The sequence below is a fragment of the Ptychodera flava genome, chromosome 4 (assembly GCF_041260155.1).
Source record: "Ptychodera flava strain L36383 chromosome 4, AS_Pfla_20210202, whole genome shotgun sequence".
Classification (NCBI taxonomy): Eukaryota; Metazoa; Hemichordata; class Enteropneusta; family Ptychoderidae; genus Ptychodera; species Ptychodera flava.
Window position 1 is genome coordinate 3485265 of NC_091931.1, and position 26558 is coordinate 3511822.

The window sequence follows — 26558 nt, forward strand, 5'->3', positions numbered from 1 at the left end:
GCGCTTGCGCTGTACAATTAAGACCCCCAACATGCCAAACATAGTTTTGATTGGTCGCCAGATCATTAGGTGGGGTCTGGGACCGAACTACATTACCATGCATACACTGCTCTGCGCGCAAGCAAGTGCGTCATCGTTGCTGGGGGTAAATCTCCCTAACCACGTGAAATTTACACAGCTATTCATACAGTACATGTACACATCACGGTTCCTCTAGCTCTGTCAACAGTTCTACCCTTCTACACACTGGGTAAAAACTGTCCTCTGTCACATCATGGACGTACCACATGTTTGTTCATGATCACATAGAGGGACCGTTGTGTACCTCTTACGAGTCTTTGAAGGACATCCAAGACTGAAAATACGCATAAGCTTACGAGAGATGTTATCTAAAGACTAAACCATAGACAGTAGAGCTCTACCGTCAATGTCAAAAACACGGCATGATTTGTGCACGTCCCCCGCGGCAGTTTGGGGCTTCGATATCTTCATTTCCGGACACATCATAAATTACAGATGTGCATGGCTGCATAGTTTGGGACATTTTACGAGAAGCCATTGGAAACGAAAAGATATATTTGAGCCTGTTGATTAAAGTCCAATTTTGACTATTGTTCGTGATACACAAATTTTTGGTACGACTGCCAGAACAGTCTGCGTAATCTGCACCTTGCAATATCGAGGAATTTCAAACAATAGTTGTCTGGCAAAATTGTTCCCGTCTATTCTCAATTTTAGGGCTGTTCAATACTTGAATTTACACCCCATTTCAGTGTGGTTTCAGAGCCCAAGAGATCTACTTCTGATAATATTTTTGTTTTGAGATCTGCTGTTGATAAGTATATTTATTCTTCATATATTAACAAAGCTGTGATCGTAACTAGAGACACAAGTGCCTTTTTTGATGTTTTATTGATCTTCATAAAATATTTGATAAAGTTTGGAGACAAGGTTTGCTTTGGAACTTAGGAATTATGGCATCAATGGTAACTTCTTTTCTGTGATTGAGTTTATGTATACATGAAAACGTCAACTATTGTGTTAAATCAAAAGTGGGAGTTAAACAGGGCTTTAATCTGAGCCCTATGTTATTTAACATTTACATAAATGACCTTCCAGGTACTTTTGGCTCCAGTGAGGACAGCCCCATTACATTAGATTAATTACGCATCAACCGTTTTTATATGCTGATGATCGATCTGCTGTTGATTTCATAAACTCAAGCAGGTTTGCAAGTTGTCTTGATAAATTACACTATTGTTTGAAGTAGAAGCTTCCTATTAGAACAAATAAATCAAAAGTTATGGTTTTTAACAAAAGCAATCACTTACTGAAGGGTACTTTACCTACCTACAATGGGGGCTTGTCCTTGATGTTAGTGAAAGAGTATTGTTATCTTGGTTTTGTTATTACATCCAATAGCAAATTTAAAGTAAATTTTCAAAATCTTAAGATGAAAGCTACAAAGGCTCTTTTTAGTCTTCGAAAAGGTATTTCCTATAATGGGAATTTTTCTGTGAAAGTTGCTTTAGATCTTTTTGATCATTTGATTGTTCCCATCCTGACCTATGGATGTGAAATTTGGGGGAATCATGAAAATAATAACACAAATTACTTCAAGTACAAAGTAATAATATCTGTTACATAAGTTTCATGCATCCTGCAATCATCAGACAGAAATGCTTGAGTGAATGCTTCTTCTTTTTGATGATTGCAGGAATATGAAACTTAAGTAACAGATATCATTACTTTTTCCTTGTAATTTTGTGTTATTATATATATATATATATATATATATATATATATATATATATATATATATATATATATATATATATATATATATATATATATATATATATATATATATATATATATATATATATATATAATATATATATATATATATATAGTATCAATAGGACGTGAGCAGTTGATCCCCAGTGGAGAGTGGAGTGGAATAATATAGAAAACTTGATTGACACACTCCAGTTTTGGAGCGAAACGTTGTGTCACAAGTTCATTAAAATACGTTTGGACCAAACAACTGGGTGTGGTAGTGTGTATCAATCAAGTTTTATATATATATATATATATATATATATATATATATATATATATATATATATATAAAACTGTAAACTTTTAAATGTTAGTACAGGTTCCCTAAAGTTGTGTAGCGGGGAAATGCAATGCATAAATTCATGAGAAAAGCACACAACTATATTGTCTCTACACTGCAAATTTTTGAAGCTTTGAAAATTGACCCATGTATATGTATGTGTAATGCACTTTTAACACCCACTTTTTGGCTGGTGTAGAGTTTTGACCCAGGAAATGTGACCCCTGCTGAGTCTCCTGCACGATTTCGACGCATCATTTAGTAAAAGTGTGTAGATTTGATGCCAATATTCGGGCCAAAAACGTAGACTTTCGTCCTCCGATTTTACGGAAAATGTTTTGGAGCCTATTTTTCGGAACCCAAACTGTCAACATAAACTTTCTGAGGATATTTATTTATTTAATGACAAAATAAGATGATATTTTTCCGTGGTATTATATGATTTATAATAAGTACAGGGTAGATTATGAGTCTCGACCAGCTGATTTTAATATGAAATTTTATCACACCCATTGCATGGCTGAGCAACAACTTTTCTACACTGAGAATTACTTGGTCAAATTTGTCACTTCTGCCAAAAGTAGGGAAAAATGCACGTACGAGAATAAAACTCAATTCTGATAGTCAAAACTCTTGTGGCAGATCTGTGTGTCCTTTGGTTTGCTTCCATGAACTATTTGATGTAGGCCTAACTTTTGTCTCTTCTAACCTCTCATTCATTATACTCTCGAGAAATGATGATATTTATTTCTCTTTGTAACTATTTTCTTTGAATCGCTGCTTTTGAATCATGGATGTTGTATATTGTTTCATTACACTGTATGTAGTATGCAGGTCTAGCAATGATGTGGCCACACTGATGTACAGCAATACCATTCTTCTTCAGTAAAGTTGTTTTCTTAATGGTTCTTGGCTTTACAGACTAATCATTGTATGTTCACTGTACCACTATATGCTCAGCAGCTTCTGAAGCCTACAAATTACATGTGTGAAAATCTGTTCTATGAAACATATACCTGTTGCTCAAAGTGTGTGAAATTTATGGAGAGCACAAGGGTTGTTCCAAGCTGTGAACGATCTCACTTTATGTCCCCAGTCGTAATTTGAGGCATCAGTTTTTAATCTTTGTCCGATGCGATCGCGCACTAAGAAATGGAGATCGGTCTTTTAGTGTAGCGGCTCCTGTAGTCTCTAACTCTTCCACTAAACATTCGTCTCTCCCAGCCTGTCAGTTTTTAAATCAATGTAAAAATTCCTTTTGAATCCGTTTTTAATCGTTAGTATGCACTTTTTTCTTCATTTACAGATTTTTTAGAGTTTTTAGTTTCATTAATTTTTCTGATGCGACAATTTTAATCAGCTTCCTTTTATCACATCATCATGTGGATATTGACGTTTCATAAATTATTATTATTATTATTATTATTATTATTTATTATTATTATTACACTTCAAAAAATTTTAGGTAATAGGTAAAAGGGAGATAACAAATCGGCATTTCATGAACATTATTTTGAGAGTCGATAGAGTAGATTATGAACCTTAAACACAGTGGAGGGTTGCTCTATCAATCGATCTATACTGAAACTGACCAGCTTTGCCAAGAGACACAAAACAGCTGTGATTTTATGCACCGTTCGAGTATTGTAAGTATACCTGTGGACTTGGCAAGTTGACAAAATATGAAGATGTATGACGAACGCTATACAAATAAACTAATAAGCTTTTGTCGAGGATGAATTGTTCGCGAAGAAAAGTGGGGGTAGTCGTTATAGTGTCGATAGCGATCCTGGTGACAGGCTATGGTAGTTATCTATTTATTGTATTATACTTCGGTTGTAAGGTTCAGTGCTAGACAACTCCTTCAATGCACAGTAACTTCACATGGCCAATAGAAAGGGGATGTGGGCGCTGTGTGATGCCGACCGAACAGCATGCACAGACCCAAAACGCTGGGTTAGGGATGCATGCAAGCTGTTGCCACTGTTCATAACTTCTTGGTAAACGCATTGTTCCTCCACACCAGGGACTGTGGTACACTGTACTGCAGTTGTCTCAGCATTTTCAATATGTTATCCTACAGGTTGTTTTAGATAACGGACAGAAACTAATGAGAAGTTCTTGATTATTCTACCGACTCTCGTACACGTTATCGGGGAGATCAGTGATCGATACTTTCATCCCCTGTGTATGTGATGTGGATCTCTGCCTGCGACTGCAACTCTTTCATAATAGACGCACCGTATACAGAACAATCCAGGCATTGTTAAGTACGGACCACAAAGCCTAATCACATGTTATCAGTTGGCATTCCATGAATGCTGTGTTTGAAAGAAATACATTCTTTAGGCCTAAGCTACCTCTGGCTGTTATTTTGGCCCGATATGACTAAATAGTCTCAGCTTTCATGTCGCTGTGTTCGATTTTGAAGACACTCTTGCACCTATACGTTGCAATGTATTAAACAAGCCGTGAAATATCCATGATTCTAACTTTCATTCATTGATTCTGTATTACCGTCGAGTTATTAGTATTCACCATTCTTATCCTATGCAAATATGTTAATTTGTGAGTTGTGCATGATGGATATGGCATTTTAGGAACATTACGACATATAGGCCTAAATAGTTTTTGTTCTTAAATATCAGTTTGGCATTATAATTTATACTTTGTACGTTACAAATGAATGCAGATTATAAAAGCATAATAGTGAATAATCTTAATCTATATTTTTTCGACGGATGGTCGTTGCGTACACATAACAATATTTCAAAGTTTGTCGATGGTATATAGGTTATATGTATCTCCAAATGCCATATGGTGAATACCGATAAACTCCTATAGTTTTGAACATTAAAACTTACTCTTGATAGAATTATTTCTTGCAGTCAAGTCATACTCTGCTCGTCCTTGCAAATGTGAAAACTTCATGAAATTATACGGCGGAATAATTGCCTCTAAACGTTGTTCGATCATGAGGTATATGCAGGAATTGATGTGGAAAAATGCATTGTGATTACATTTTTGAAAGGTAAACAGAATCAAACAGAAAAACTAAAACCGATACTCGAAATTATCATGAACTGATCGGAAAACAGAAGTATTAATTTTTGGTCTGCACTGCCTGTTAAGGCAAATTTCATGTATTTGTCCTGTGTATGTATATGTGTTGGTATCATCATTTTATGACGACAGTGGAAAGCAGAAAAATACAAACTTGCTAGAGTTCTGTTTTGTTCTGCTCTGATTGACTTCTTTCCACGCATATAAACGTGTTACACTGTACAGAAAATGACTGTGTACTAGCGATATCCCACACAGGATACTGACTTTATAAATCTTGGAAAACAAGGACTCCTATTTAACTTTACTGATGATATATAAAACAGGTGAAACATACACTTCCAGGAAGTGATACAGGAAAGTACCACAACCATATATCATGGAAACGACCATAAAATGTGATGTCATATGAAAACATAGTTTACCTCCACTAACAGCGATGACAAGACCAACGGCCACGTCGAAAAATCACAAGATAAACGATACATGAATGCTTTAGAACCTGATATAGTGAAGAGATGAGTTATGAAGTATTTGTCCTGGTCAATATTGTGTCAACACAAACCATTATAGACTGCATTGTATGACCAGTATATAGTAACGCTTCTTCATTTTGATATACTTTTAAATGCTTTCTCAGAGAACATGGGAAGAGTTACTGCTATCCTCGGTTAAAATCACCTCGCAGTGCTTGACACTCACTAATCTTTATTGAACACACAACTTCCCTCTGAAAGGAAGAAAAGCTTGACATGCAGTGGTCATTCTAATACTGATATGGCATGTGTCCTCGCAACAAATTTTGCTGTCCTCTCACTTGTGTTTCCAGATAATATGTTAGTAAACACCACTGGACAGTTAAAGAACCAGGGCTTAATCAAAGGGATTTTAAGGAGAAATTACAGCTTTAAGAGCAAGGTGTATGAACTCCCATGAATGAGCAACCTAGCTCCAACATCTAAGCCAACAAACACACATGCAAAAAGATGACATGTATCTACAAGCCCAGCCAAACTAAAGGTGGTTTGATAATCGACCGACTTATGAGAGACAAGTATTATTATTTACGGGCTGTGAAATCTGAATAATTTGCTCAAAACCTGGCAAATATGACTGTGGCTTCCTTTCTGCTTTTAAAGAATAGTTTGCGAGTGCAAAATACTTGGCTAAAACTTTGGTCGTCGTTGAGCGTTGGACCCACACCTCTGTTGAAAAGTAATTGCAAGCGAGTAAAATCTGTGAACTCCAAGTTTGAGTTACAAATTGATAATACATACCATATATCCATTTCGCATTTGCATACACCTTTCATTAGATTCCAATTTTTCCATGATTAGTAAAAAAAACCCAGGAATGAGCCTAAATTATTTCTGCGATATGACAGACGCAGCAGCGCCAGTACTATGTTTGTATATAATAGGATTGACACTTTTGACGCTTTGCTTAGAAAGCAAATCAACAGTTTGATGAAAAGGATTTCTATGAGTGAAAACTTAATTAACGTAAGGTGTATGATGTTGTGTACTTCACTTCTGACTTGAGGAGAAGATGGATAAATTCAGTCTTCTAATCTGAGTTTCTTTGTACAGAAATATATCTTCATGGTCTAAGTCATAAATGAATTTTTCTTGATGTCACCATTTTTGTATCATTTTTGCCCCAATTCTGTAATCATTTATATATATGGACATGCTCATTGTCCGAAATAAAGAATTAATAAAATAATAATAATAATAAATTTGTTGTGTCAGCTTATACATGACATCGGTTCCCCCCCCCCCCACAGTACAGTTGCCTCACTGCACGATAACGTGTGGCAAGGCTTTCTCCTGTTATTCGTAATTTAAATACATATATGCAAGATTCTTAAAGTTTTGTGTTTTCGCCTTAGTACCTCTCAGTTCCTTCAGCTCCACGTGGAAAATTATGTTATAGCTGTTGTGCAAGTGGTAATTCCTGGGGACATGTTCACTGAAGAGTAGGCGCGACAAACCCAATGGCTTCATTGGAGAATTTGTACAAACTCTCTTCAGTTTCAAGTATCCAGTAATTTCATCGGAACCCACGTAAGCTCAAGTCATCTGTTTCTCTTTCTCGCGTGATGTTTAATAATGAAAGGGATAGCTTAGGCCTAATTTGTTGACCTTCTGTTTGATTTAGCTCAATAACTCGATAAAATCTGTCCATTCAAGTTCGACGTTGATCTAGAGTGTAAATTGGTAAAGGGAATACATTTTCCCGCCCCTCCCCACTATAAAGTACACTGTAAATCCAAGTGTTTAACTTCTAACACATAAATAAACACTTATCTGTTACACTTTTTAAACACGTTAAGGTGTTTAGGATATAGTAAACACTTGAAATGTTTAATAAATAAACACACATATTTAGGATTTAAACACTGGTGTTTTTATTAATAAACGTGTCAACGCGTTTAACAACTAAACAGACTTACATGTTTATTGGGTTGTTACACTTTTTAAACACATACAAGTGTTTATGACCTAAACATGTTTATTCAAAAAACATATAAACATGTTTATCAAAAATGTTTATCACACTAACAATTACCTTTAAAATCATGTCATAGGACGTAGTTTCCAAAATAAGAGACTGGATACAGTGCGCAAAATGGAATGCACAGGAAACATGTTGTATAGAAGCAAACATAATCAAAGGTCCCATTGTTCATAAACCTGGCACTGTGAACTACCATATTCAACACTCTCACATTAACAGTCAATAACCTTACTGTCAGCCTTTACAAAATGCGTTTTAGTTTCATATCTTCAAGAAAGACGACAAGATTCGGCGATTCAAGTTCCCTGCTCTTGAAATAAACTTCAATGTCAGCATCTGGAACCTCCTATTGGAAATAGAGAATGTGTAATGCATTGATTAATATACTTGTGATTAGAAGTATGACTTAAGCAAGCTATTGTTACATGCTACATTATTCTTGCACAGATTAATGATCAATAGTACCACTATGCAATATTTCATCTCATAATGTACAGGATAAATTGTCTGCTGTGATAGACAAAAACATGTAAGAAATCAGATGAACTCTATGCACATGAAACCAGATATTGAGCCATAATTTATACATCTTGTGATATGTGTTGCATTCAGTTTATCCTGTACATTATGGGATGTAATATTGCATAGTGGTACTATTGATCACTAATCTGTGCAAGAATAATGTAGCATGTATAGCCAACTGCTCAGACAAACATATCATTTGAATGACCAAACCAGCAAAAATACTCAAAAATATGTGTCAAGATTTGAAATAATTTCAACAAATCTGAATCAGGTCACCCCTACAAACCTGTACACAAAAGCAATCGGACAATGGGATTCTAAGAACTTAGATGATTTTTGGATTTTTTAAAACAAAAACAGCAAAAATTACTTGATAAATACAGTTTTGCAGATTTTTTCACAATTTGTACAAAAACTGATATTGATCATCCACACCAACCTTCACATCAAATTTCAAAGTAGTCTGATGAGCAATTTAAGATTCCAAAACAAGAAATTTACCTTTTTAAGATAACAATTCTCTAGTATTTAATAAGCTCACACCCCCTGTAAATTATATTTTCAGAAAGCCTAGATATATGAGAACATTTTGGTTACCATAGTTACCATTGTTTACATAACTATCACGTGACAGGTAATTTTCATAAGCTTTCAAAAATCGGTTTCCCCAGTGTTTTGTTTCAATGCTTTGAGATATGTGGCTGAAATATGTGTGAGCTCAAGCTGTCTTAAGGATCTTCCAAAGTGTGTCTCAGAATTTTTAAACCTCCTAAAATAATTTTTATGCCAGAAATACTTCTAGAGTGGTGAGTTTAACCCAAGTTGATTTCTTTAAAATTGTACTCCAAAAAAACTAAGGACGATAGAAGAGCGTTGTGACAGCTTGCATTCCAGAAAGTTTGAGTCAGATATTTTGAAGTAGGCTATTGGGACAAAACATTGGGAAAACCAATTTTTTAAAGGTTATCCTAATTACCTGTCACGTGATAGTTATGTAACAATGGTGATACAGTGGTTACCAAAACATTTCCCTATATCAACGCCGTTAGAAAATTATAATTTATGGGGGTTCTGAGCTTATTAACCACCAGAGAATTGTTAGATTAAAAAAGTAAATTTCTTGTCTTGGAACCTTAAGATTTTTTTACAGAAAAACGGAAAAAAATGTCAAAAAATAAGAATAGGCAAATTGCAGCATGATTTGAACAAAATTTACTGAGGACAATCTAAGGAACCTTAACACTAAGTATCAAAGCAATCAAACAAGTGATGTTAGAGAAGATTTTTTGACCAAAATCAGTAAAAATTGCCCCAATAATGTACATTTCCAAATTTTACTACAATTTTGAACCAAACTGACTAAGATCACCTCGAGCAAACTGTATAACAAATTTTGGACAAACGGTTTTAGTGATGATGATTTTTTTATCATAAACACAAAATATTGCCCCGAATACAAATACACACATTTCTAAATGATTTGTCACTTATAGCAGAGCTAAAAAGTCAGTATCTCATAAGATTTAATTTGAAGACATGATGGGCTTTCATTCATTCTTCCGCAATGGTTGCATCAGATTACCGCAATAGATTTTACGTCTTTAAAAATAGTCTCCAAGTCCATACCTCAACACTAAAAGTGTTAGGCAGCTTGATTCATCCTTTTGAATTTAGTGAAACAAGCGACCTAACGGTCGTAAGATCTATGTTGTGTTACATAGAGAATAACTATTTGTGACACATGTGTTGATGAAGGTGGCAATGTTTGATAGCTCATTTCAGGGTGGGATGACGAAAAGTAGCAAAAATATCTGCAAAATACGCAATGAAGATTTCATTGTAATTTAAATTTATCACATTAAGATAATCCCTATGAACCTGCATACCAAATTTGAAAGCTATCAGACAAGTACTTTTTTGACCAAAAATGGCAAAAATTGCACCAAAAAAACAAATTTGCAGATTTTATTATAGTTTTAATAGATCACATTTAGTTAATCGTTAGGAACCTGTAAACCTGATATTAAACTATCACATGAGCAACCGACATCCCAATATTAAAGCAATCAGACAAGTTGCTTTTGAGAAACGCTTTTAAAGAAAAAAGGCAAAAATTGCCCCAAAAATACAAAACTCCAGATTTCATTGTAATGTCAATATATCACATTGAAGTAATCCCTAGAGGAACCTGCATAGCAAATGTCCCAGTTATCAGATGTGCACTTTCAGAGAAAGAATTTTTACAAAAAATGGCAAAAAAGCCCCCCATAATACAAAATCACAGACTTCATCGTAATTCCAATATATCAGACATAGTTTATCCCTAGAAACCTACATACCAAATATCCAAGCTGTCAGACAAGTAGTTTTTTAGAAAAAAATATTTTGACCAAAAATGGCAAAATTTCTTCAATAAAAAGTAATTTGCAAATTTCATTACAGTATCAATACATCACATACTGTTAATACCTTGGAACCTGCATACCAAATACCAAAGCTATCAGATGAGTAGTTTTTGAGAAACAATTGTTTTACAAAAATCTGGCAAAAATTCCTCTGAAAATACAAAATTGCAAATTTCATTGTAATTCTAATATATCACATTAACGTTAATCCCTATGAACCTGCATACCAAATTATCAAACCTATCAGATGATTACATCTTGAGAAACAAATTTATTTGTCCAAAAATGGGAAAAATTGCCCCAAAATACAATGTAGAAGATTTCATCATAATTTTAATATATTGTATTTCGATCATCACTCTGAACCTGTTTACAAAATATCAAAGCTATCAAACAAGCGGTTTTATAAAAAAAAACATTGACCAAAAATTACAAAATTTGCCTTCGGCATAAAAGTACAAAATTGCATATTTCTGCACAATTTGATAAATCTGAAATAGGTAAACCCAATACACCCTAATCTCAAATATCAAAGCTATCTGGCAAGTAGATTTTAAGATGATATTGAGATATTTTTAACCAAAAAACAACAAACATCACCTTAAAAATACAAATATACATATTTCACCACCATTTGAAAAAAATCTAAATGAGGTCAACCACACATTCATGAGAGTTTGCATATTATCACTTATTATATAGGACTGTTATTGCACAAGAAAATAAGTTGTTAAATACCATAGGTAAATTTAAAACAAACTGCAGCGAAATGTGGTTTTTAATTGGGTTAAAAATAGTACCCAACATTAGAATCGGCAAAATGTTGAAAACAGCAATCAGTTAAGTCCGAATCGTCGGAATAAAATGAATATAAACGGTATGCAGCGTCTTATACTAGAAGAGATATTTACAAGTAGTACCCCTCAAAGACCTTGTTTATTAAATTTGCATATCGATTACCTTATTTGCATATAGACTGATAAAAATACCAGTTTGTCACGCGCAGTATTATCCAATATTATGACAGAACCCCATTGTTTTTATTGTCGGTAAGAATTACAATATAGTTTTCAGTCAAGAAGATGCATCATATGTCCCAAATAATATGTCCGGAATCTACATCGTACACCTTCAATGTGACGGCAATATTATGATGTATACATAGGCAATTTGCATTGCTATCGTATTGACACTGTACTGTAGAACTGCGCGTGAACATTATCAATAAAGAGATCTTCAAAAATAAACGATAATCATTCAAACGCTTTATAAGCTTGGGTGTTTACAGATAAACATTAATATAATTACCTGAATTATGCTTTTCCTGTCGAAAACGGACGTCAAAACGGCGAGTCCGAAACGCAGCAGACATCTTCGTGGGACGCGCCACTGTTTATGACTTACGCGCATGCGCTACCCCCTGCAAAGCCGCAGTGCAACATGGGAGAGTAACACATAAGGTGTTTACGGTTGTGTTTACAACAGAGGACGTATTAAACACCGGCGTTTATATTCATTAGTTCCATGTACATTACGTTTAAGAAAAATATGTTTAGCATAAAAAATATAGCTCAAAAATATTATATAGTGTATTTTTCCATGTGAAATAATCAATTAATGAGAATGTTATGTAACCGAATCGATATTAAATAAAATTACACGAACGGCAATGATGTAATATTTTGAAAGTTAATATTTTAACATTTAATTTACAATAAGTATGTTAAATGATAAAATGTTATAATACGCACAAGTTCGTCGAGTAAACTTTAAATAGGAAACATGTCAGAGTTCCCCGTGATCATGGAACTCACAGTTGGAATATGCTAATAAACACAGGCATTTAGTTTCTAAACACATCGACACTTTAATAAACACAGGTGTTTAATTTTCAAACGCTGGCGTTTAATCTCTAAACGCGTCACACGTCGCATAGATTTACAGTGTAGAAGTTCGACAAGCACTGAAATGGCATGGCGATAGAAAGCTGATTTATGTAACGATGATCTGACATATTATTGTTCTGAGTTTGTGTGAAACTGCTGGCCCTTAAATAATCTGTCTGAGACCACAGGTTATCGTAACGTTGCTTGGATAGTCGTTCGAGGCGGGCGGCCGCAGGTCGCCGTTTACTTGGAAAGAAAAGGCCAAGTAAACGGCGACCTGCGGCCGCCCGCCTCGAACGACTATCCAAGCAACGTTACGATAACCTGTGTCTGAGACCATTTCTGTGTCATCCATCAATTTCACATCTCATCTCAATAAAGTTTTAAAAACTGCGAAATATTAAAATTATTAAACTAGAATATTAGGTAACACAATTAACGACAGGGGGAGAAGAGGAAAAGGGGGGGGTCCAGCGAAAAGGGAGGTTTTAGAGGCCTTGAAATTACGGAGAACGACGGGGTGGGGGCGCTGCTATACAGTCTTTGTAATGGCCCATGAAAATCAGACAAAGATAGGAAAGAAGACTGTCATTGCATAAACTTAATTCTCAGGTTTCTCATGGAAAGGCTGTTTTTCAGTGACTGACCGTTATATGCAATAATGGAGCGTCTGTTGATCTCTACACGGGTCCCTGTTATCATTTGTCAGCGGTTTGTGCCCGTGAATACCAAACTTTGCTGCCAGCATGTGGTCATGCGAGACAACGGCAAGAGTTTACTGTCTTTGGAAGTACTTGAAAGGCAGACAATAAATGTGCTCAGAAATTATGCATTCAGATAGATAGTGTTTTGTTTCAAGTAGCAATACAAAATAGTATTCACCAAATTGATAAAAAGGCCAGTACAAGTACGTGAAGTAATACAGCAGAACTTGAAAGTTTGGCAGAAACTTTTTACAAGCTACAAGTATGTCGGTGAAAGGTTCGCAGAAAGTTCCTGTATTTGAAACTATGAGCTGTGAATAAGTCGTTTTCATGAATAATTTCCACATGACCTTTAATCCTGATATTTTGTTGATATGCATTCCACTTGTTCGATTGCAAAATCTGTAAAAGCAAACAACCCTTATCCTATTGTACTGTAGCGTTGCTGCACTCGTGCTGCACAGATATGGTAGGGCATCGTGAAACGACTTTTTTAGCCGTTGCCGCACTGGTAGATGCAGTAGCTAGCTCTGCAGTTGCTGCGGATCCGTAGCCCTACCACTCCCTTTGCTGGTTGTGTCCCCACTCCCCCAACACAACCAGCAAAGGGAGTGGTAGGGCTACGGATCCGCAGCAAGCTCTGCAGCTACTTTTGGCAGTGAGAAGGAATTCTGCAGATCAGCGATGTGATGAAACTGCACATCGAGTTCCCATTGACAGTTGCTGTGCAGTGTCATAGTACTGGGCAGCAGGTATCTTTCACGACAGGTGAAGGGTTGTCTCAGTTCATGGCACTAGTACCTGCTCGAAGGGGTAGCGATGACATATACACAAGTATGGCGTGTGTACAGAGTGAAAAATTTGGAGGTACTTTATCAACAGAAACAATATACATCATCAACTTGCAAATATTAATATATCAGTAACAATTTATAAGAGATTGAATATGCTAAACAGTGAAGTGACGCTGAAAACCAGAGAAACTCAGTTGCATTTATATTATATGTCGTTCAACATTTTAATTTTCCCAATAATAAACTCAAAGTTCAGATCATGTGTACGTGAAATTTGTTATGCAGACATGACTGATAACATGTATTGATACGCATTGAACTTGAATGGCTCTATCACAGCAAAATTGAGACAGAACTGAGTATTTCAGAAAGCTGGACAAGGATGTTCAAGAAAATAAAAGTTAAACAACCCTAAAACACAAAACAAAAACAAATGGTTCATAATTTCAATTTTGGGTACATTTCATGTTCAGTTCATGCAATGTCTTTTTGACTGGCGGTTGCTTAAACTTCAACTTGACTTAATAAGAACAATTTAAACAAAGAAACCAAAGGCATAAACATGTGTTCGATTCACGGACAACCCGCCTGTATGTATGTCATGATCATGACATACACTGATACGCGACGATGACAATCGGTAAGTATCTCGGTAAGTTGCTATTATTTATGTATTCTCAACCATGCTACAGAAGAATAATAAATTCAGTATGAATCGGTAATCGCATGAGTTTCGAAAAAAAAAAGCATCTGTGGTTAAACGTAGCGATATGAAATCATGAATAGATCATGACTAGATCATCAGATCAGAATTAATGGTAGTCTACAATATAATATTGATTTACCGACATTTCAGTTGTAACGCCAAGCATGCAGTTCCAGGAATGTACAGTACAGGTTACTCAGACAATACGAACAGGTAATGTGTACAGCCTAAGTAATAAAACTTCAACAAACAAACAAACAAACAAACAAAACGCAAACAAAGAATACACATGTAGTCAAACTGTTCACACAAAACGTAACTTCAGAGATTGAGTAGACAATTTATGTCAAGGTGTTTTTGTGTATATTTTACCACAATCTTACATGTTTAGTTTATTTATTCATTCATTTCATTTCCATAATTAAAAGAAGTGTAATTGCATCACAATCTATGATTACAAGATACAAAGACTTCTATTCTTATGAGGTATAAAGACCTCACGTTATAAACTCTCACTGTGTATTACAAAAGTATATACAACAGAAAATGTTTCAGTATATAAATAAATAGATAGATAAACTTATATATAATTAAATCAATAAGTCAATAAATAAATGCTCTTACAAGGAAATACAATTCTTATGAAGCGTTCGTTCTCTTTTTGAAAGACGAATGAGCTAATGCCAAGCTAATGAGTGTCTAGCACTTCGCCTGATTGTTTTCGATCGGTTCCATTTTTGGTGAGATCATTTCGGTCTCTTTGAGAAATTCTCTCGAATCTTTCCTACAATAATTCCCTTGTATCATAAGTTCTCTTCTGTAAAAGCATACAGTCGGAACCAAATTCGAAATTATAGAGCAAACTTAGCGAGTGATATACACCGGTCTCCGTGCTCTGCATGGGGGGCTGCATGTTACCGGCTACGCCTCCCACTACAGGCGTACGGTAGTCCTGCCATTGTGCGCGCCATGCTACCTACTAGTACTGTGCGACTGCTGTACTGGCTTGCTCTACGCGGTGTAAACGCGTTCTGGTTCAGAATTTGGACGATTATTGATAGGAATACGACAACTTGACATCGAGAGATATATTTTGCAAGATCTAACATGGGCATCATAACAACAAATGCATGTAACGTGTGTACGTTGCGATTTTACGGGACCGTGTTTGAACTACATCCCAGTGGTACATTCCGGATCTCAGAACACCATGACTTGCTGGAGTTGACATTTGCCGTCGCAATCTTCAGTAGGAGGCCGACAAACGACTGTGAATTACACCTGACATAAACTGAACATAAATTGTCTTCCCATCTTACGCCTATACTTTACTTGAGTGAGTTACAAGCACTGCATCAGGAAGCTGCTACGGTTATATGAAAAACAAGCACATGTCCAGCCAGACATAGCGGTTGCATGCAGAACGGTTCGGAGGGAAGCTGTACACGATCGTGTAACAGCTGATGTAAATAAACAACAGCTGACGGCGTGGTGAAAACCCGCGGAATTTTCAAGCTCCAATCATCGACGAGGTTGAAATTGATCCAAGAAGCTATTTTTAGCGGTAATAGCTAATTTTCACGATGTAAGCCCACTGATTGGCTACAAGAGCATTCCATTCATTGATGTCATTGACCGAAAAATGACGGGAGAATATTATTATAAACAAATCATACATTACCATTCTTAACGTACTCGTGTCCTTGATCTGCTGTGGAACGGTATTTTGTCACATTGACGATAGAGTAATGATTGTTACCGAAGAATCTAATATGATCTTTTCGGAAAAGATCAGGGAATACGCTGGCCTCTCCAGTATGTAATTATTCAATCCAAAGTAAATTCTCCTAACCTTTTATTGAATGGAATTTCACACAGCTGTTAACATTATTTGCTTGTTTCCCGCGCCATGCCAACTGTCAGCTGATCCAGGAGACAACAGATATCCGTCACATGTAATATTCATCCGCCTAAAATGTACCTAAAATATGAAGGAAATTTTGTTCCATTTCATCCCATAGTTTAACGAAAAAATAAATGTCTCTAATTTATATACTTGTTTGTGATCATGAGATAATTTAGGATATTTTTAGACGATAGTCTTTGGAAACAATTTCCAGACATATCGTAGTAAGCGGAAGGATAACTTCGTGAAGCGTCGTCGCAGCTGAGTGCCGGTCCAGCTGTTTCCCGCCAGAAAAGCACACCATTTACTCAACTATATACGAAGCCGGTAGTGAGGAGCCTAAATTTGGTTATTTCACGCCAGTAGCAGTATCTGGATTTACGAAGCATCAGTACGGGAATATTCAATAGCAATGGCATTTCAGGTCAGAAATCCCGAAAAAGCCAAAGGATTGCATGATTACCGCGTACAACACGATGCCGTCGGCGGACTGTGCAGGTAGGGGTTTAAAAAGCAGCCATGTCAGCTGTTCGAATCGTAGTATTTTCTAGTAAATTTAATTATTATTTTTTTGCAAAGCGTATAATGTATTTTAACCCGTCATACACCCAAATTTTCAATTTTTAGCTTGAAAAAAAATATTTGAGGGGAAGCAGTGCAATTTACACGCAAAATTTGGGAAGGGCAACACGAACGGAAAAGACGAGAAAATTCAGATGTATGTTTTGAAAATGCGATCACATGGTCTGTGTTGACATTATGTATTACGCGAATTTTGCGAAATAGCGATCGGCAGAAAATGCGTTTTTTGCCAATATGTGGATAATTTTACAGCTTAGACCAACAGTAACAGTAACTTGTAACTTTCATCAAGAATCTGTGTTCCAATGATTTTTAGTAAATTTTTATTTACATTTTTACTAGGGCGTTACGTGCAAGCATGGTTTCATTGACTGTCCACCAAAAAGCGTAGCAAGCATGTTTCTATTAAATCCTACGTCCAAACAAATCTTTTGGAATAGAAAGTACTGTGTTTGACTATGGGAAATGGTATTATCATTTAGTTGCTTATGAAAGGGGGTATTTTTCTAAATTTTATATAAAAATATGGAACAAAATAGATGGTCGATCATGGTCTTTGTTGTGAATGATATGAGGCGTATGCAAATGAGATCTTATGTGTAGTTGATCAGCTGTGCTCTTCGTTGCGTTGGGCAATGCAAGCACCGAGAAAAGTGAAGTTACAAGAAAGTCATCCGGGAGAGGATTCTATGTTTGTTTGTAATGCGCCTTGGCTATGTCTACCTAGCTGCAGCGCACCTTTGATTCGGTTTTGAAATTTTGCCAGGTTTGTGTCGGAGGTATAAGCCTCGTGCTTGTGAAGACAGTTCTGAAATATTTTGATGGTATTTGTTCCACAGTAAGAAGTGTTTTAGGTTTATGTAAGGAATATCTAATAAATCTATGAAGTATTTTGAAAAATTTCTGCATTTTATTCGAATGTTTAATCATTTTCATTTTATATGCCTACTGAGCTGAAAACGGAAGACTGACATCGCTCACTGAAACTTGGCAGTGTGCCAACGCGACATTGCTATTTCAATGGAACGTACCACACACGTTGTGGGTTTGGGTAGTCAAGCTAAAGATGAGGGACTGCACTTAGTAGTGGCTAAAAGAAATGAGGGGCCTAACAATAATACATTTTTGCCGATTATTTCCGCAAGATTTTTTAAAAGTGTTTTAAATTATGTAATTTATTGCAATACCTGACTCTGCAAATTGATGTTAATGTGGAACAAGAATTTTTTGATAATTGTGGCACTGATTAATTTTTTGCATTTATTTAAGACCAATTGCAGTTCAACTGCTTTTCTCTCCATCGTCTTTGAAGGTGATTTTTTGAGAGCGAGTATGACATATAAGTTATAAAACCGAATTGAAATTTAAGTTACAAAGAGTCCCTTCTCAGCCTCAATGTGATATGATGTTTGGCCTTCAGCCAACTGCTAGGCTAATGAATAACTGTCAGACAGACCTTGATTGGCCAGTCTTTGCCAAGATAATCTATGATACTATGAATGGTGTGAACATTCTATACACACTTTATTTAAATTGTACATGAGGAATATTACTTTTGATGCAAAGTCAGTCTTCAAAACATCCCCATGTGTTAAATATTTTCATCACGATAGTTGGATGTTTTAATTAACATTGAGATAGAAAATTTTGTTTTTTAAAAATGAGGGCAGCTTTAAATATCTGTATGGTTATTTGTCAAATTGTCTTACCTATAACAAGGTAATGTCCATACTTGTCTATTGCCAGTAAGGTGTTCTGATTGAGAAAAAAATTGAAAAGCAGCAGCACTGTCTGTATTAATTAGACGGTATTCTGTATGTTTTGGCTGGAGTATGATTCCAACCCAAACATTTGTTGGGCCACACCTTAAAATGTGTTGAAGGGGCTTGGGGCCAAAGGGGAAACTTGGCCTCTTGACTTTGCTATGAGCTCTTTGTACATATGAGGAACAGAGGTACTGATTGAAATTCCATCTGACTGCGTGACACAAGGGTGTGTCTAGTGCAGGCTATCAGTCACATGACTTGAATGTTATGTTTTGAGGATTGGGTCAATGAAAGGTCAATAAAAAAAATGCACAATCCCCAGCATGCAAGGAGGAAGTAAACAAACAGTGACCTAGATGTTTTGTTAGTTGTTGTTGTTGTGGTGGTGGTGGTTTGGTCAAGATTTTTTGTTGGGCAGTATTTCCGTTGCTGTGTTGGCTGTGAAGAGCATTTTAAATTTAGATGAGGAAGTTTGCTGTCAGTCTTAGCATCCTGCTGGCTGAGTACATGGCTGAGTATGGACAGGTCATAGTACCTAGCAAGTAGTTAATAGATTGACAATGGAAGAATAGTGCAAGTGCTGGGATATTGGCAGGACATCTGTCACTGAGGCAAACATATGACAGTGATGAACCAGATGATGTTATTTAAAACCAGCTTGGATGTCACTAAAGGGTCAAAAGAGAAATAGGACAGGCATTGCCCTCCCCTCCACTTTGGTTGACCTGTTACCCCCTCTGAATGAAATAGATTAGAGAGACTAGACTACATACTTTGCATAATAATGGGACTCTTTATGCATGACAGGTGGAGGGTTGGCACATTGCCATGTGAAATGTTTATGATGACATCACCATGTATGGCTTGTACAGATGGGAGGAATATAATCTCCATCTACTTAGACATTTAAATGTTATTCATATTGAATGCACAGTATATTTATCATAGAGGCAGCTGTGCCTATGCCTTGGCAATTTGCCAAGTGTGTGGGCAGGCGTCCAGATTATTTTTCCCAGGTGAATATTTTTATCTAATATTTCTGCTCATGTACCATAAGGTGTATTGAACATTAGATTTTACTAAAAAATATTGAAAATACAGATTTATGTGGTTCAGTTTGAATTTTACGTCTAGTAATAATAATAATTATGTTGGAATTTGAGACAATACTATCATTGATAACAGTTGTCATAATGGAATGGAATTTTCCCAGGAAGTAGTGAAGTGTAACCAATGTTGATGACAGGTCAGACAACAGAGATAAATCAGCTCCATAGAAAATATTAAGTTCATGTCCTACTGTATATTATAAGTTTATTAAATTTTAGCTTTCTGCTACAACAATCAATGTTACATGCCTGTTATATGCCGTAGTAACATGACACAGGAAGCTATGCATTGGTATTGTAATTCAAGTCATGTGTGTACTTGGGGAATTATGGAGAATGTACATCCATTGTAAATTGCATGGAATATCAAACAGATTTATTTCATTTATCACACAGCTGTGTTAGTACATAGTCCAGCCTTGTCTGTTTCGTTACTGTGCCAGCAGTTTTACTGTAGTTGCATTTCCTAATAAGGTTTTTAAAATAAATAAATCAACTTTCATTTGCTAATGACAGTTGTCTTTTTTTGGTAACCAGCTTGTTTAAATCACTATTCAACCAAGTACAACATGTGACTTGAAAACTTTGTCAAATAAATGTATGCAGGCGATGAGCAGAAAAGTTTTGAAATGGATGCATCTATATTTTATTTTCTAAGAAAAGAGGTGAATATATCTGCATTGATTAATGGTTCATTGAAAACTTTGATGTATTCACAGTTTGGGAAGAATGTCTCCAAACAGCCAAAGGGAGCAAGAAAGGAAGATTAGAAGAGAAATTGCAAATAGCAATGAAAGGCGTCGTATGCAAAGTATTAATTCTGGATTCCAGTCTTTGAAGACTTTGCTACCACATTCAGATGGTGAAAAATTGAGCAAGGTAAAGATAGGGCTGAATAGATTTCAGATTTTATTGTACATTGTAACTTCATATGGGTTGTTTTATCTCTTATGAATCATGCTATGTTTTTATTGAACTATGAACCACAACAGTGAAACATAAATCAAAACATTACTGCTCAGATACTTCCTATTCAAATGTGGATATATGATTGTTAATGCAAAGTTATTTGCATGATTAATTCATCACATTTTAAGTGGTTTTAAGAAGAGCCAATCTAAGTGAAACCAGTATTTTCTGTAGTGTATCATTTTAATAAATTCTATTATATTGATGGATGCATTGCTTGGTCCTACATCCATAACATTGATGAGAATCATGTCAAAAGTAGAACAAAGGTATAAAAATAGATGACTTATTTGCAGTATTTGATAGGTGATGGTAGTTTCTATTTTGAGCTCATCATTAGCTCATCTGGGATGACCTGAAAGTCAGTGACCTTTGCAACTGGTGACCTTCCTGATATGTATTGTGGTCAGTGACCTGTGTTACTGATGGCTGTCAGTGTAGCTCACAAGCATGGTCAATAAACTGTTGTATTGAAAGTGTCAAGTCATTGTATAGGTCATGGTCAGTGCATTGCCAAAACAGGCCTGTGGATTTCATAGTGTGAGTAAGGCCACACTCAGTGCCCTTCAAATTAATTAAAATGTTGAGGTCTGACTTTGTGGTCTGAACTTAAGATGATTTGTATTTTGCTGTTGTAGAAACTAAATGATTTGAGCAATGTGCCTAATTCATGTCATCAGTTACCATGTTTAATTACACTATAAAGATATCACAGTCTGATTTTATTTTAACTGTGTTAATCAGACTAACCTTAGCTATCACGTGCATTCTTTGTCTTATACAGGCTGCTATTCTGCAACAAACATCTGATTATATATTCAACCTGGAGCAGGACAAGACTAGATTACTTCAGCAGAACACACAGATGAAGGCCATGCTGAGTAAGAGAGGCATTGAGTTTGGCAGCAAAGAGTCTCCACCAAAGCGAAGGAAGAATGATGACAGTATTTCATCAGATGAAGGCATTGGTAGTCCAGAAATAGAGGAATTATCCGTAAGTATACAATACTTTTCTGTTGCAAAATTTCAGAAACTTCTGAGATCACAACATAATAGACTATTTGTGTCACACTAGAATATTTATTATGCTTATACAGTGTGTAAATAATGCACTGATCTTCAGTTATGGAAAAGATAATATGAATTTTTCTGAGCAGTTAGTGCTGTATGTGTCGTTCATCTTATAATATTTATTTCCATGGCAACAAACAGATGGAAGAAATGCAGAAGGAGATGGTGGATTTACGTCAACAGCTGGACCGTGAGAGAAGACTTCGTATGTTACTGGAGGAACAGAATCGCAGCTTAGAAGCCCAGCTGTATCCTGAAAAACTTCGAGAGATTGCAAAACATGTAAGTGATTAAAAACCTTCCTTGATACAAGTATCAGCATTATTGAAATTAATAGTGCGGTTAAATAATTAATGTTATTTTTGTTGTCATTTCAACATTTTTTAATTCTATTTTTTTGTGCTTATAGGTTCAACTCCAAGAGCAACAAAAGTTGATGGAAACACAGAGGCTGCGAGAACTTCAAGCAGTGAAAAGCCTTCAGTTGAGCCAACCTCCTGTACCAGTACACATCATTCAAAATCCACCAGTCATCACAGCCACAAACACCGCCAGGCAAAACCTAGATGCAATCGTACAAGCCATCAAACACCTTGAAGGGGCTAAAGAAACACCAACTCCAGAAGATAATGAAAGGAACAACAACTATGAAAGTGATGATGATATGAGTGAAAAAGAACTGGATAATGCAGAGCCAACAGATATTGTGGATGGACCCATCACTGAAGTGCAAACAGAAGAAGTAATTAGTACATCTGGAACTGTAGAAGTTAAACATGAAGCAGTCACAGTAGAGTTAGTTCATCCACAATTTGGAAAACCTCAAGAGTTAACATCTACACCAGGAATTTTTGTTTCATGAAACAAACTATAATTTCATAGAAATATTATATTATCAGTGCAAATTTCTGTATTTGTTTTAATATAAAGTGTATAAAAGAGAATTTTTGGGTTCCCAATATTTGTTTGTTATTGTCTTGTCCATATTGCAGCTGACTGCATCTTATTTTGGTACAAATATTTCAAGTCTTTTGGATAAACTAAAACAAACTCTGGGAATACTTTTTCAACTATTTAACGGTAAATATTTTGAATGCAGAGCAAAGCTGTCTGTATATCTCTTCTTCTTCAGAGTCCCACTTTTCTGGGAGAATTTTGACCACATTTGAAACTTAAAAAAAAACCCAAAGGAAAACAGAAAAGCATTTGTCAAAATGACTAGTGTATATTTTTAATCAGTTTTTTAAGTTAGTTCATATTTTGGACTTATTAATACTTAAATGCATGTACAGGCAAAAGGCAGTTACTGTCCCAGCGTTCCTAATTCCAGTCTGTCATACTGCTTTTGGGCTCTGAATGTTTTTTCATGAAATGCCAAATTGTTACAAATAGAGACCCGTGGTCCTTTTTATTGCAAAAAAATAGTGCAAAAAGACATAAATTGACTTGTAGCCTGACAGTGCAGAATGTATTGTTGTTCTGATTGCGTAGATAGCTAGGTAGGTGTGTCCTTTGACACTTTGTGTATTTCAGGCTGTCTTTGTCAATGCAACGATGTTCAATGCAGACAGACTAGTAGAGTTAGTTGGTTATTTAAACTGCAGACATGCCTCTGATTGACCATATATCCCTAAATCTGTGATTGCTTTCAACAGTCAAGAACTATCAGTGGAGAGAGATCTGATACAGTGCTGCCATACAAAGATGATACAGGGTAGAAAATTCCAACAATGCTATGAGGAAAACATTTGGATCACTCCACTGCTGCAAAACATTGTGAACTAATTTTCAACAGATCAGTTCATCAGTATTGCGGCCATGTCAAAACTTTGGACTTCTTACTGTGGCATCTCTATATTGTGCAATGGATTATCCTGCTTTGAATTCTACAAAACATTATTTTTGTACAAGAAACTGCTTGATTTTTTTCTTGATATATTTTTTGAATTGGACACAAGTAAATTGAAAAATAGTAATGGAAACTAGCAGCAGTGGAGTTTTGTGGTATTTTCAGAGGTGATGTATTTCTTGCAGTAGAAGATTATTCAATTCTAACGTATACCTGGTAACATTTTGGAATACACTTCAACACAGTAGTTATCTCACTGACATAATTTTGACCCTCTTTCTAGTTGGAAACACTCTCCCAGTCTGCCAGTAAACCCCCTATTAAACAAAAACAACTTTTACTGTTTTAAAGAAAACATCTTGTAAATTTCACTTTCTATATTGTGTATCCTGTCATTGGCGTATTGACAAATATTTTGTGTATTTATTTATATTTGAACAAAAATATACAATGTTGTTATGGTAAGGTGCAAATGTACCCTTATTTATATATAATACCCAGGATGTCGAAGTAGTTTATTAGATTATTTCTTAAACTGAAAGTCTATAATCTGTGTGGTGTATTTGTTTGTACTTTCTATGTATTTGCTGTGAGTCCTGTTCAAGTAATACTGTGTAAAATGGTTGATATATCACATTGTGACAAGTAATGCATTACATCTCAAATGAATCAACTACAGTCATTTTCTTTCCATTTTGTCTTAGGACTGTTTGTAAAAGTCTTGTTTTCTCTTCTTCACTTACACTGTATAAGGTTTGGTTTTAAGATGTTTGCTTCACAAATGAGCACATTACTGCTTGGATATTTTGTTCCTGCAAATTGTCTAGTCAGGAAATTCGCTGTGGTACACTTTACAAAATTGTTAGCACATCAACAGATGTTGTTACAAGATTTTGACACATCAGATGTTGTTACAAGATTTTGACACATCAGATGTTGTGACAAAATTGTGACAGCAGATCTTTGACAATTTCATAAAGATACTATCTGCAAAGTTTTGCAAGTGTTTCATGTTTGTGCTGTAAATCTGTGAAACAAAATAGTTTGGAAAGTCAGCTTAAGAAATCGTACTCTTGTAAAAATTGATATGACAATTGTAGCAATGTTATCAGAAGCCTTGAATGAGTCTGTTTCTTTGGTTGCAGGATTTTATTTGGCTATTCTTTGTTCTTTATATGGTTTGTGGCATCAGAAGTTGCTCTTCTTCAACTTTGACAAAAAGAGTTATTTAATGTGGCATGTGATGCCTGTCTATATTGTATATATCCTTTGAATTGAAGCACATTTTCTGTTGTTTTTCCCCGAGTCAATGATATATTTTGCTGTATGTAACAAAGTTAGTTTGTCTAATCGGTTCATTTAAATTTAAACATTAATTAAGAAATGGAAGAAAAGATACTGCCGTGAGTGTGTGGGGGTTCGAATCCTGTTTGGGTTATAGTAAAAAAATTATATTCTTTAACCTGAGTGGACAGTATTGCTGGTGGATATTTACTTGTCCCCGAGTCTGTCTGATAGCTCAGTAAAAAGCTTCGTGCTTTTCCGATTACTATATGTGTGTGTACTGTGTCTGTGTGTGTACTGTGTCTGTGTGTCGTCTGCTCCACGCACACCGTGTTGTTCGGTCGCGCACAGAATTGCAACATCTAAGTCGGTTACTGTGACCAACTCTTTTAGGGTTGGAAGCAGTGGCCGACTGGTTTTGTGTGAGGCCTATCAGCTAGGCGATGTTGCCGTGAGTGTGTGGGGGTTCGAATCCCGTTTGGGTTATAGTAAAAAAATTATACTTATTTTGATACTTCATTGTAAACTTGAATGTGATATGGTTTCAATGCCGTAAAACTGACAATAAACTGATACTTTTTTGGTTCTGTTAGGAATGGCAAAATACCAATTTCACTATGCTTGAGTTACCTATTTGTTGCCATAAAAGATTCTTGTTCTGTAAGAAAAAATGCTGTTTTTTCCAGAATATGAGATCCACACAGTATCATGTATGAAACATCTTATAAAAAGATATGAAATTTGTGGAAACATACAGATTTATGTTGTATGTGAAGTATTGAGTCAATATCTGTATGTAAGTGCAAAAAGTCTCAGTAATTGTGTAAAAGTTTTTGGTTTTTTTGACAAGCATCACAGAGATTGTGGAATTTCATTCATGTGACAAATGGTCTGTGCATGTGCACTTCCATTGAGAATATGGTGAGAAACTCTTACAGAAATACTCAGATTTTGTGATGTATTCACATTGTAGTGGTAACAGTACATTGAATAAAACCCCATATATCCTCAAAAGAATGCTCATGTATTTGTCTTGCATCTTAAAATCTAGTTTCATACTATCATGTTGGACGTGGTACTATTGCAAATACAAAATCAGATCTGAATAATTTATGTTAACTTGAATGGAACTCTTTCACCAATCATGCTATTTGAGTTAGTATGCAGACACATATTTTAAACTCATAGTACCATCGTAGTCAAGGCAGCCATGATCCTTAGTCACAGTGAGTCATGACCCGCCCACACAGCAAATTTCTGTGTGTACACCAGTCAGCTTCTGGTGCAAATCTATACA

The 26558-nt window shown here is 35.6% G+C and overlaps 1 protein-coding gene across 1 annotated transcript; it reads left to right on the plus strand.

Annotated features, from left to right (window-relative positions):
- Positions 1-16898: 16898 nt before the first annotated feature.
- Positions 16899-23537, plus strand: LOC139130716 (transcription factor AP-4-like). Its single transcript, XM_070696488.1, has 5 exons — positions 16899-17129; positions 20808-20967; positions 21842-22051; positions 22270-22410; positions 22538-23537. The coding sequence occupies exons 1-5, from the start codon at positions 17044-17046 to the stop codon at positions 22988-22990; spliced, it is 1050 nt and encodes a 349-aa protein (XP_070552589.1). The 5' UTR covers positions 16899-17043; the 3' UTR covers positions 22991-23537.
- The last annotated feature ends 3021 nt before the right edge of the window (positions 23538-26558 follow it).

Coding starts and splice junctions, on each gene's coding strand:
- LOC139130716 (XM_070696488.1), top strand. CDS start 17,044: ATGGCATTTCAGGTCAGAAATCCCGAAAAAGCCAAAGGATTGCATGAT. Junction 17,130..20,807: donor GCCGTCGGCGGACTGTGCAG/GTAGGGGTTTAA, acceptor ATGTATTCACAG/TTTGGGAAGAATGTCTCCAA. Junction 22,411..22,537: donor TTCGAGAGATTGCAAAACAT/GTAAGTGATTAA, acceptor TTGTGCTTATAG/GTTCAACTCCAAGAGCAACA.